Here is a 12,549-nt window from a genome sequence, read left to right on the forward strand (position 1 = left end):
TTCACCGGCCAAATCATCTTTTAATCAAGTTTGTAGCTAAGCTAGGACGTGGAGTGCCTACGTAACTTTCATGGATTCCATAATCGATCAAACAATCGAACATGACATTAGCCGAGGATTAGGATGAAGTTGATATTTTAGAAATCCAGTGAATCAAACAGGCCCTAGTTAGTCTGAACTGAACTCCTGAAGTCGGCCATATATACAGCATAAATTGGCATCACACACTTGTTCAGTTATCCAGTCATAGACCAGTCACACTTTTTTTTTTGAGACAAAGTCGCACTTTCAGCTTCAGACAACGTATCAATTTTTTTGGAACTTTTGGATTGGTTGGATTACGCTGCGTTGGCCCACAACTGGCGTAGCGGAGTCCTTAGGCGTCAAATAGGTGGACAAACGACCACGTGCAGCTATTTTGGGCCAGCTGTTGCCACAACCTATGTTAGCCCGTGTCTTTTTTTTTTGCAAAAAATGAATTTTGCTTAGTAAGATTTTAAAATGTTGTGAAAATATCAGCTTTAAAAAGTGCACAAGAGATTGAGGGAAATGAAAGAAATGTTCATTCATACAAACAATTATATTCATGTATAAAAAATCCATGGAATTTTTAAAATCGTATATGTGAAATAAAATGTTCACCACATATTTTATTTTTTCACATGCACAGATAATTATATTCAGATGTTTAACGAATTTACATAATTTTTAATGAACTAAATAAAAATAATCAAAAGAGGAAAGATTTATAAAAATAAATATAAAACTGATACAGAAAGGAAAATTAGAAAAAATAAAAAGCCACCTAAAAAAAGGGAAGCATAAAAATAGAAAACTAGAGAAAATTCTAATAAAAAGAAAAGAAAAGAACGAAACATAAAACTGACCAAACCAGGAGATGTGCTCGATCCAATTATGCGTCCTCTTTTGTGTTATGCTGACATGTTAATGGGCGTCAAATAGGGTTTGTCAGCGTAGCCTGCAAACCTTGTTTTGGGTCCGAGCCCCTTAGTTGTGGGCCACCTGGGCAGATACATAAACCCGCATCCTCGCTCGTAGTTTTATCCGAGTGTCATCTTTGAGTTTTATTTGAGGCCCGTTTCACTGGATAGTTGGTTTCTTAACGGGTTTAAAAAGTTGTGGCGGTTTCTGTAATTAAAATCGATGAGAAGACTTGCTGCTTAAAAAAAACAATATTAAAAAGACGGCGTAAAGAATTAGTTCAGAAATGGTTTTGATGCTTTCAAGTCCTTGGAGAAACCACTAGTCGCATGGTACAAAAGCTAAAATGACGCAAAGTAAAATGTGTGAACTCTAGGTTTGAACAGACGTCTCCCCTGCAAAGACAGGAAAATTGCACTCAATTTCTACAATGCGCAACCCCAATAGCCAATCAGTGTACGGATAGTTACTGCCTGTCAAGTGTGAATGCCGTAGAACAAGAGCATGAAGTGCCCGGAACCGACAGACCCAGCGAAGCATCCTGGTTTAAGGTCACATCACGGGGTCTCTCAGGTCATGGTCATGGCTTTCCAGTCTAAGGGGTCAGTCAATTGGGGAATTTCGTGGAGGACGATCGCTTGGAGAAACTTTCCAGTCAAATGTTCCGGCTAACAGTACTCCGCTGGCTTGCCGTCCCCTTATATTGATGGTGCTTCGACCACGGTATTTCTCTCTTACGTGTAGCCGACCACCACAACCCCCTTTGGCATTGCTCGCTGCAATCTTTCCAAATCCCTTCTACTCCGATGGCTCCGAGTTCCTGGTTCCTCACCTTAATCTGGGTTTGGTGGCTGCCACTGGTGCTCGTGGAGGCTCAGGAGCAGCAAGGAGAAGTCTGCTCGGCCAAGTGCGGCGACGTTAGGATCTCAAATCCATTCTGGTTCACTGACTTGGAGACGGGAAGATCATGTGGTCCGCCTGGATCGCCGGACTTCCAGCTTACATGCCTTAACAACAGTTATCCATTTTTACCGAGCTCCGTGCGCTTCACCCCTGGCTTTGCAATCCTCAATATCTCCTACGGGAAACGCAGCTTGCACGTCATTGATCTGGGCAAGCTGCAACTATTACACGACCCGCCCAAGATCTTCAACCACTGCGCTCCGATCTGGAACACCTCTGTCAAACTGGCGCCCCCGTTTAAGATCGGCCCCGTCAACCTGGAACTCATCTTGTACAACTGCACGGCGGCTGCTGCGGCACGCCGGGGAAATGAACTGGTGCTGGCGAAGACGATGAGGTGCGTGAACACGAGCAACACGTTTGTTCGCGCAGGAGTACCACACGACCCCACCGGGAAATACTCGAGTTATGCTTTGGAGGGCTGCACTCCAATCGTCTTGCCGGTGCTGGGCTTGCCGTCCGGCGAGACAAACGCGAGCCAGTACGAGGAGCTCATCAAGGATGGCTTCCTATTGACATGGGATGAAGCTCCTCGGCCTGCACGTAAGTTCACCCGTCAAATCATCTTTTAATCTGGTTCGGCTAGCCACAGTGCATAATTTGCCAGGATTTCCCTAATCAAACCAAGCAACAATCATGTTAGTACTTTTGGGTTCAGAACAAAGTCTACTGCCAGAACTTCTGCCTTGTCCCACGGTGACTGAACTCTGAACTCCTCAACTCTGCACCACGGCAAAAAATTTTGTTAAGAGAGATGTGCACCACTGACGATATTTTTTATTAAATTACATAAACGTCTAAGCAAGAGCACAAAATATCCTGGTCCTGGTTCCAGGTTTTCAGCAGTCACTTCGCGGGCAAACCAAGGTCATGGGGTCATGGCATACCTTAACTGCAGATTTGATAAGTCATGGCTTACTAGTCCATGGGGTCTCCATTGGGAAACTTCCTGGACAATGATCTCTTGGCAAGAATTTCCAGTCAAATGTTCAATACTAGTCCGCTCGTTCGCCGTCCCCATGCATATATGTGGTTCAAGCTTCGACCACTGTATTCTCTCTTACGTGTAGTCTCTACCTTCCCAATAGCCCATGTCCACCGAATCCAGCCACCCACCTCTGCTGTTCACCATAATCTCTCCCAATATTTGTGCTCCGATGTCTCCCAGCTGCTGCTGGTTCTTGGTCTTCGTCGCGGTGTGGTGGCTGCCACTGATGCTCGTGGTGGCTGAGGACCAGCAGCGGAGAGACTGCTCGGCCAAGAAGTGCGGCAACGTCAGCATCTCTGATCCGTTCTGGCTCGCGACGAAAGAGCTTGAGAGACCATGCGGTTCCTTGGATTTCGAGGTCACCTGCAATGGTACCATCAGCAGTCTACGGAGCTCTATACCCTTCAACAACGGCTTCAAAATCCTCAACATCTCTTACGAGGAACACAGCTTGTATGCCATTGATCTGGGCAAGCTGGACGTGTTGCATGCCAACAACAGCTGCCGTCCGCCGTTCCCGTTCTATAACACCTCAAGCAAGCTGAACCATCTGTTTAGGATCGATCCCGTCAACCTGAACCTCATCCTCTACAACTGCACGGAGGAGGCGGCGGCGGGAGCCTTGGCACGTCAGGACAGAGGCCTGGTGCATACCAGAATGAGGTGCGAGAACAAGTGGGAGGTGCTTGTCCGCGTGGGAGTACCTCATGACCCGAGCGGACACTACGCCAGCTACGCTTTGGAGGGCTGTGCTGCTATCGTCGTGCCGGTGCCGGGCTCATCTGCAGGGGCGAACGCAAGTGACTATGAGGGGCTCATTCACGATGGCTTCCTTCTGACATGGGAACGGCCACGTAAGTTCATCTTGTAGTCAAGTTCGTAGGTGAGCTAGGACGTGCAGTGCCTAATTTGCTTGGATTTTCCCGTATCGAACCAAGCAATAAATCATGTCACCTAAGGAGGATAAGGTTGAGTTGATCGTCGCGGATGTTCTGCCTACCTTTTGCGTAGTCTATTTTCCAGATATTTTCTAGATCACTGCACACTGCATACTATATCTTGGCTGCATGTTGGCAAGGAATCCTGTACAGTAGATGTGTGCATCATTAGACGTTTATTAGCAAGTGGAAGTGGGTACACCATAAGTGTCTTTTGCTTAGTCTGAACTCTGAACTTCTGAAGTCTGCACTATGGCCAAAATTAGCTTCGTTCACTTGTTAAGTGTATAATCCAGTAAGGGCCCAGTCAGAAATAGACATATGGACTTATAGGCTTATGTTTATTTTTTGCAATTTCCAGCCGAATTGCAGCACGCCAGGAGACCTTTACAAAATTAGAAATTTGTATGCAATTTCAAAAGAAAAAAAAATTGCAACCTAGTGACGGATCAGGCTATAGAACCTTCTTTTATACTGGATCTGTCATCCCTAAAAAAACCAGTATCCTGCGAAGTGTGAAGGTTGTACCAGGATTATAATCTGGCCAGATAGCCGACGAGCGCATGAAGTAGAGATACCGAAAAGATCCTGGTTCTAGTCACATCACTGGTTCAAAAGAGGCCATGATCATGGCTTACCTCTTCAAAGGGGAACCCCAAAATTTGATAAGTCATGGCTCACATCACTGTGTTCATTATATTTTGTGGACGACGATCATTTGCCCCAATCTTCCAATCAAATGTTGTCCGCTCACTCGCCGTCTGTCCTCATATATCGTTGGTGCTCAGACCAAGCGTATTCTCTCATACCCTGTAGCCTATGACCACCCTTCCAGCCACGGACCTCCTTTGCTGTTCACTGCAATATTTCCAAATCTTCCATTCCTATGGCTCCGGGCTGCTGGTTCTTTCGGGCGCTATGGCTACCGCTGATGCTCGCGGTCGCGGCGGCTGAGGAACGAGCGGAAGGATGCTCGGGCTCGGCCAAGATGTGCAGCAACCAGACCATCTCTGCCCCGTTCTGGCTCAGGGACAACAAGGCGGGACGAGCATGTGGTCTCTCAGATTTTGAGGTCACCTGCGTCAACAACACTCCAGTTCTCCAGAGCTCTGTTCTCTTGGGGCACGGCTTTGCAATCATGGATATCAAGTACGAGGAACGCAGCTTGCATGTCGTTGATCGGGGCAAGCTGGAACTGTTGTCCAACGGCTGCCTGCCGATGCAGAACACCTCCGCCAAACTCGGCGTCCAGTTCAGGATCGCCCCCGTCAACCTGGACCTCATCTTGTACAACTGCACGGAGAAGGTGGCTGGAGCAGCGGCTCTGGGCGCACGTCGGCGGAGAGAGCTGGTGCCGACGGGGATGGGGTGCCGGAACGGGAGCAAGGTGTTCATCCGCGCTGGAGGGCGTTACAGCGAGACGGGCGGCTACGGCGGCCATGCCGTGCGAGGCTGCGCCGCCCGCTGTCCTGCCGGTGCTGGGCTCGTCCTCCGGCGAGGTGAACGCGAGCGACTACGAGCGGCTCGTCAGGGATGGCTTCCTCTTGACATGGGGTCTGCCGCCTGCACCTGCACCTCCACGTAAGTTGAGTAGCCAAATCATCTTTTAACCAAGTTCGTGTGGCTAAGGTGTAGTACGTGCTGTATCTTTACTTGGATTTGCCTCGTCGAACCAAGCTATCAATCATGCCTTATTTGAGGATAAGGCCGTGGACCCGTACGTAGTCGTGGTGCCCAGTTGTGTCGGATGGATGGATGTGGCCAGCGCGGCACTTCCACCTTCCTGCTCTCGCCCAGTACGTGCGCCCACTTGACCATAGCCAAGTTGGCACGTCCTGACATGCCTGTTCTAGCTAGATTTTCTCCGGTGCACTGCATCTTGGCCGGCAATCATGTTGGCATTGCGCAAGTTAGTGCTGGTACCCTTTTTATCTTCGGTAGGCTGTCGCGTAGATGCATTTCATCCTTGTGTGCTGTGGCTGAGACCTAGTTTCTGAATGAGTTGGGCGGCACTGCTTTATATCCTGTTTTAGACCCAGTGAAATCCTCCTGGCATTTGCATGTTTTAGTGTGACACCTCGTTGCGGCCACGAGTGATGGTCGGGTAAACGTGTAGCGCCGCTGTTAGTTTCTGATGAGCTGGGCAGCAGTGCCTATCTATCTATCTATCTATCTATCTATCTATCTTTCTATCCAGTTTGAGACCTCGTAGCATTCGTTTTAGTGTGAGGCGTGGGTGATCTTTGTAGCATCGTCTCTGTGGGTCTGCGTCCGACCACGTACTGTTACCAGTCCTCGCACAAGTATCCAGCTAGCTCATACCCATGGGTCCATGGCCGACAAGAGCGTGCACTAGCCGCAGCCGATCGACACGATCCACGACCCCGGGCTCGCATCTTCCTTATCCGGTCCAGTCGCATCACTGCTCGACCACGACCTGGAGGGGTGACTGAAATGCGCGTGTGTGGACGTTGGCTGCACCGGTCAAATGTTCCGGCTGATCACTCACTGACCCCCCTCCCCTCCCGGGTGGATGTCCATATACGTAGTAGGTACGTACGATGAGTATCTCAGTTGATAGAATTCTATATCCTCCTCCATCCACCTTGTGCCCAAAGAATTATCCTGCTACTCACCTCAGCCATCTACCAGAATCATCCTCTCTCGCATGTTCCCATGGCGCCTGGGGCCTTGCCTCTTCGTCTCCGTTCTCGCCGTGGTCTATACGATGCCGGCACGGATGCTCGTCGCGGCGGCGTCCTGCGAGCCGGAGCGATGCGGCAACGTGACTGTCTCGCCCCCGTTTGGGATCGTCTCGGGCTCTGAGGAGAACCGGTGCGCGCAGTCCGGGTTCCAGGTCCACTGCACCGACGGCGTCCCCTACCTCGGGTACTACGAGCGCGGGTTCGGGCTGCAGATCCTCAACATATTCTACATCAATAGTTCCTTGCTCGTCTCCGACGTCCACAAGCTCGGCGACTTCAATCTCTCCGGCGAGAGAGGATGCCACGTACCCAAGGCCAACACCGCCACCAAAACCGGGCCTCCCTTCTCCATCAGCAGCCTCAACCGGAACCTCATCTTCTACAACTGCACCAGGGCACCGTCGCTGGAGACGGTGCACCGAGCGGGGCTGGCGGCGACGGTGTGCCGGAACAACACCTTTGTCCGCGCAGGAGGGCGTTACAACGCGACGGGCGTGATCGCCGGCAGCTACGATTTGCCGGGCTGCAACGTCACCGCCGTGCCGGTGCTCGGGGCGACTGGGAAGGTGAATGCCAGCCACTACATAGAGCTCATCAGCGATGGATTCCTCCTCACATGGCGGCCGCTGACGCCGAGTGCCGGTAGTGGTGAGTTCAGTCGTTGAATTAATCTTTTTCTATCGAGTTCCTAGGAAACAAACAATTTGGCCTCAGCTTCCCTTCTCTAGCGGGCCATGCAAAATTAATGGCGGGTTGGCAAGCCGTCGCCGTCGCCGTGGCGGGCCATGGCGGGCGCTCCTCGCCGTCGCCGCGGCATTGCCGCTGTCCAACGGCATCCCCGAAATCTAAGGGAAACTGATTAAAAAAACGGAAATGGAAAAGAAATAGAGCATTGACTCTGACCGGTCAAGCCGCTCTGGCCACCGTCCTTCTTCCCCAAGTCGCACATCCCACCCTCCATTCTGTCCCGTTAACTAGTCCTCTCCCGCTCCGGTCAGTCGGTCGCTTCCTTTCTCCGGCTGCCTGCGCCGGCCGCAGCGGCCTGCTCGCCCAAGAAATGCGGCGACCTGAACATCAGTTACCCGTTCTGGCTGGAGGAGCCCGGCCGGCCGCCGTGCGGGTCCCCGTCGTTCCAGCTGAACTGCAACGGCAGCCAAGCTCTCCTCAGCCGCTCCATACTCGGGGCCTACCAGGTCGTTCAAGTCTTCGCCGAGAACTCCTCCTTCCTCGCCGTCGACAAGAACCTCCCGCTCGACGACGGCTGCCCCAAGTTCTGGTTCAACATTTCGCTGGGTCTCGGGCTGAGCCCGTTCGTCATCAGCAAGAGGAACAAGGAGCTGCTCGTCCTCGACAACTGCACCAAGGAGGCGACGCCGCCGGGATTCAACCGCACTCGTTGCGCCAGCGAGTCCTTCTTCCGCCTTGGCGGGGAGTACGGCAGCCACCGGGAATCAGGGGTTGTCCCGCCGGCCTGCCGTCTCTCCGTTGTGCCAGTTCTTGGTTTTCCGGCGGGCGACGACTACGTCCGGAGCATGAGACGAGGGTTCCTGCTTCAGTGGACGGTGCCGTCGGACGATTGCCCCAAGTGCGAGGCAAGCGGCGGGCAGTGCAGGTATGCCAACAACGGCACCGGGTTTTCCTGCCATTGCTCCGGCGGCGTGTACCCTGAGAAGTGCGGTGAGTTGAGGAAAATTAACTGACAGCGCCACCATGAATTTCCCTAGTCAATAACTAGTTCTTTGATCAAGCTAATCCCCTCAAAATTTCTCAAGTGCTAGCGACCGATTCAGTGTCTCCAAAAATGCCTGACGTAGTTAGCAATTTTGATACTGCTATCTGACATTGAATCGCTGTCAACAAGAGATTCACTGCGTTTTACGTCGCTGTTGCTAGGAGGAACATAGAATGCTGATTGTTGTTTTCTCAACTCTTGAGTGCTTGCTTGGTTTCTTGGAGCTCCTGCAGACTATTATTTTGTTTTTGGTAGTTAGTGATGAAGTTAGCCCATTGATTGAGACGTTGGATGATTGGAGCCTATGGATTCCTAGTCAAATGCATTTGTTGAATTAGTCAAAAACTCTATTCAACAAAGATGCCGTACTGACAGTTCCAAACAGACTATTCCCCGTAATTGCCGATCGATGCGCTTATTTTTCTGTGCCCTGGTCCGTGTTTCAAACGCGTGGAAGTCAATGTTATTGCAACTGTTCGTTGTTGAATTAGTTAGGGGTGTAAAGATGAATTGGGCGCTGTGGTTAGTTTAAGTGGGTACTTAGAGATGCACTGCTTAAGTCACTGAAGGTTGAGTACTTGAGTGTTGCACTGCTTAAGGAGTGCAGAAGAGGAAGGACCAAAAGAACGAAATAGGGCACACATTCACTCTCTAAATGTCATGATTGTGGCTTCTATCAATTTTTTCTTCATATATGTTGTCACCTTCAATTGAGAATCTGAAATTCAGCTGTTGCTGTATTTTCCTCATTAACCAGTCACAAAGGGAGTTCAACTTTATGTAAAAGCTGGCACACTTATCCTAGATAAAATTCTTCTTCATTTGTCAACTTACTACTCATACTTCTTGTTTGTTTCTTCATAAACCGTATAGATATTTTACAGACTCTTCTTATGCAGGGGGGAGTACAAGGATGAAAACAATTTTCATAATAGGTGAGTGTTAATCAACTCTCAAGCTTCCTTCGGTTCTTATTTCCTGTGCTCCATATTGTACCAGAATAAGGGGGTGAAATCTCATGATGCAGAATTAGTCAGATCCCTTGGCTGCTTACTTGCTTCATGTTGCTAATATGTTATATTGTTGTCGTGGACAGTTGGAGCAGTACTCGGTGCTGGTGCAATCTTTCTGTTCGTCTTCTTTGTCTTGCACCAACGAAAGAAGAAGAAACAAGCTATAGCTTCAAATGAGTTCATGCGAAGTGGATCTTCAATGACGACATACAGTAAAGACCTTGAGCTGGGTGGTTCTCCTCATATCTTCACTTTCGAGGAACTCGAAGTGGCTACTGATGGATTTAGTGCTTCAAGGGAGCTTGGTGATGGTGGCTTTGGAACTGTTTATAAAGGTAAAACACATGTTTGCCAAACTCGTTGCTTGTCATTTTTGTCAATCATATACGCAAATTGCAGATGGTAGGAGCTCTGTTCTCAACTGTATTTTATCATTCAGGAAAACTCAAGGATGGGAGAGTAGTTGCGGTGAAACGCCTTTACAAGAACAACTACAGACGGGTTGAGCAGTTCCTGAATGAGGTCGACATCCTGTCCCGCCTGCTCCACCAGAACCTGGTCATCCTATATGGCTGCACGTCGCGAATGAGCCGTGACCTTCTCCTGGTGTACGAGTTCATCGCAAATGGGACTGTCGCAGACCATCTTCACGGATCTCGCTCGGCGGAACGAGGCCTCACGTGGCCTCTAAGACTGAACATTGCCATAGAAACAGCTGAAGCACTGGCCTACCTCCATGCAGTCGAGATCATACATCGGGATGTGAAGACAACCAACATATTGCTTGACAACAGCTTTCATGTCAAAGTTGCAGACTTTGGGTTGTCGCGCCTGTTCCCGCTCGAGGTCACCCATGTCTCGACCGTTCCACAGGGCACACCTGGCTACGTCGACCCCGTGTACCACCAGTGCTACAAGCTGACCGACAAGAGCGACGTTTACAGCTTTGGCGTTGTGTTGGTGGAGCTGATATCCTCAAAGCCTGCTGTGGACATGAGCAGGAGCCACAGTGAGATCAACCTGGCCAACATGGCTCTCAACAGGATTCAGAACCATGAAGTTGTTCAGCTGGTTGATCCGGAGCTCGGCTACGACACCGACCCCGAAACGAAGAGGACGATCGACCGCGTGGCTGAGGTGGCCTTCCAGTGCCTGCAGATGGAGAGGGATCTGAGGCCGTCGATCAAGGAGGTGGTGGAGATCCTGACCTGCGTCAGGGACGGAGACTGTCGGGCTAAGAGCATGAAGAAGAAGGCGTCTCAGAAAGAGGACGCGCACTTGCTCACGGAGGGCCTGCAGTTTTCGCCTGACTCGGTCATCCATAGATTCCATAGCCAGTCAACGAACCACTCGGTAGCGTCGAATGCTAGCGGGTTATGATGTGCTTTGTATTGATTCTGGAGAAATAAGGGCGCTGCCCCTGTCGATCGGATGAGTTGTATATAGCATAGAGTTTGCTAATGAGGTGATTCATCTTACTACTAATAAGTACAGGCTCATGGTTGCAGTAACAATGCATTTCTGAGCTTGGCAATGATTCAAATGGTAGGTGTATGTACTAGGAGCAAATTTCAGGATCAGCACTGTAATATACATATACTCAGTTCAAGTTGACGGAAAGATTGAATTCAGAAGTTGAACTGATCAACATTCATATTGTAAGTAATCACACTGTACTTATATACAGGAGTAATGTACAGTTATTAGAAAGAGGACGCGCACTTGCTCACGGATGGCCTGCAGGTTTCGCCATAGATTCCAATGCTAGCGGATTATCTAACATCAAATGCTGAAAAGAATGTTGCCGAGGCCCGTTTTGGCACTCTTTGGCAATGACAAAACAAAGTTTTGCTTCGATAGACGTCCCAATTTTTTGTATAGATTTTGATGAATTAAAGATGGAGATTAGAAGATACCCTTTTAATAAAAAATATTAGATTGTTCTGATCTCTTGTTCGATGCATTGGGAAAGTAAGGATTATAATTAGTTGATCCTAAATAAACGAGAATACGCAGCACCGAACCTAAAAATTGAAGTCTCCCAATGTCAAAAAATCATGGTTGAAACCAAGGGCCCGTTCTGCCCTACAAGGCCTCAAAGGAAGGAAATCTTCTCATGGGTCTTAAGCAACTTGTTCTTTCCTGATGGGTACAGAGCTAATCTGACAAGGAGAATGAATCTTGTTATGTTGTGATTTTTAAATAAGAGCACTATTATTAACTTAAATTTAGCATCAAACAAATAGAAACCATGACAAAAGATGCCTGGCCGCTGTCTAACAAAGATGCATACAACCAGCACTAACAGGCTACCAGGCTAACAAAATGAGCAAGAACACGTCTCAGAACGCATGCATGCTTAAGGATGGCCTACATTACCCGCCCGACTAAGTTATCCATATATTCCATAGCCATTCAATTAATCAATCGGTAGCGTCAAATGCCAGCGAATCATGAGGTGTTTTTTCTTGACTATGAAGAAACAAGATCTATCTTCATTGAAGTAGCGGCGACCCGGTTATTTAAGCCGACCGGCCATGCATGCCAAGTCCTACACCATCAGACCACCAGCTCTCCTCTCCTTTCCCAAACCCGCCCACCTCTATCATCGTCCGAAGCGCCCAATGTAGGGGAACGTAGCATGCAATTTCAAAAATTTCCTATGCTCACGCAAGATCTATCTAGGAGATGCATAGCAACGAGAGGGGAGAGTGTCTACGTACCCTCATAGACCGTAAGCGGAAGCGTTTAACAACGCGGTTGATGTAGTCGAACTTCTTCGTGCTCCAACTGATCAAGTACCGAACGTACGGCACCTCCATGTTCTGCACATGTTCAACTCGGTGGCGTCCTCCGCCTTCTTGATCCAGCAAGACAACGAGGTAGTAGATGAGTTCCGACAACACGATGGCGTGATGACGGTGATGGTGAAGTGATCTCCTCAGGGCTTCGCCTAAGCACTACGAAAATATGACCGAGGGTGTAAACGGTGGAGGGGGACGCCGCAGACGGCTAGGCAATTGTCTGTGTCCCTATGTGTGGCCCCCCCATGTATATATAGGTGGGAGGGAAGGAGGAGCAGCCCTAGGCGCGCCCCAAGTAGGAGGAATCCTACTTGGGCTTCCTCCCAAGTCGCTCCCGCTGCCATATATGTGTGAGTGGGAAAGGCAGGGGAGGGAGGTGCCCCCCCTTTTTCCTTTCTCCCTTGAGGAGGAAAGGCAGGAGGGGCCTCCCCCTTCCCCTTTCCTTCCCCTAGGGCCGGCTGGCC

At 49.6% G+C, this 12,549-nt stretch overlaps 1 protein-coding gene across 6 annotated transcripts in view; it reads left to right on the forward strand.

Annotated features, from left to right (window-relative positions):
* The window catches only part of LOC123068393 (LEAF RUST 10 DISEASE-RESISTANCE LOCUS RECEPTOR-LIKE PROTEIN KINASE-like 1.2), a 33,134-nt gene extending 22,205 nt beyond the window's left edge, over window positions 1-10,929 (forward strand). For 4 of the 6 annotated variants that reach the window (XM_044490975.1, XM_044490978.1, XM_044490976.1 and 1 more), the window contains exons 2-4: window positions 9,168-9,203; window positions 9,365-9,616; window positions 9,721-10,929. In XM_044490975.1, the coding sequence (XP_044346910.1) occupies window positions 9,168-9,203; window positions 9,365-9,616; window positions 9,721-10,661 (1,229 nt within the window). In that variant the 3' untranslated portion in view covers window positions 10,662-10,929. Of the gene's footprint in view, window positions 1-9; window positions 5,413-5,436; window positions 7,185-9,167; window positions 9,204-9,364; window positions 9,617-9,720 lie in introns of those variants that run through there. The other 2 variants (XM_044490981.1, XM_044490979.1) reach the window with 2 other exon arrangements.
* The last annotated feature ends 1,620 nt before the right edge of the window (window positions 10,930-12,549 follow it).

This window comes from Triticum aestivum, chromosome 3B (genome assembly GCF_018294505.1).
Source record: "Triticum aestivum cultivar Chinese Spring chromosome 3B, IWGSC CS RefSeq v2.1, whole genome shotgun sequence".
In the NCBI taxonomy this organism is placed as follows: domain Eukaryota; kingdom Viridiplantae; phylum Streptophyta; class Magnoliopsida; order Poales; family Poaceae; genus Triticum; species Triticum aestivum.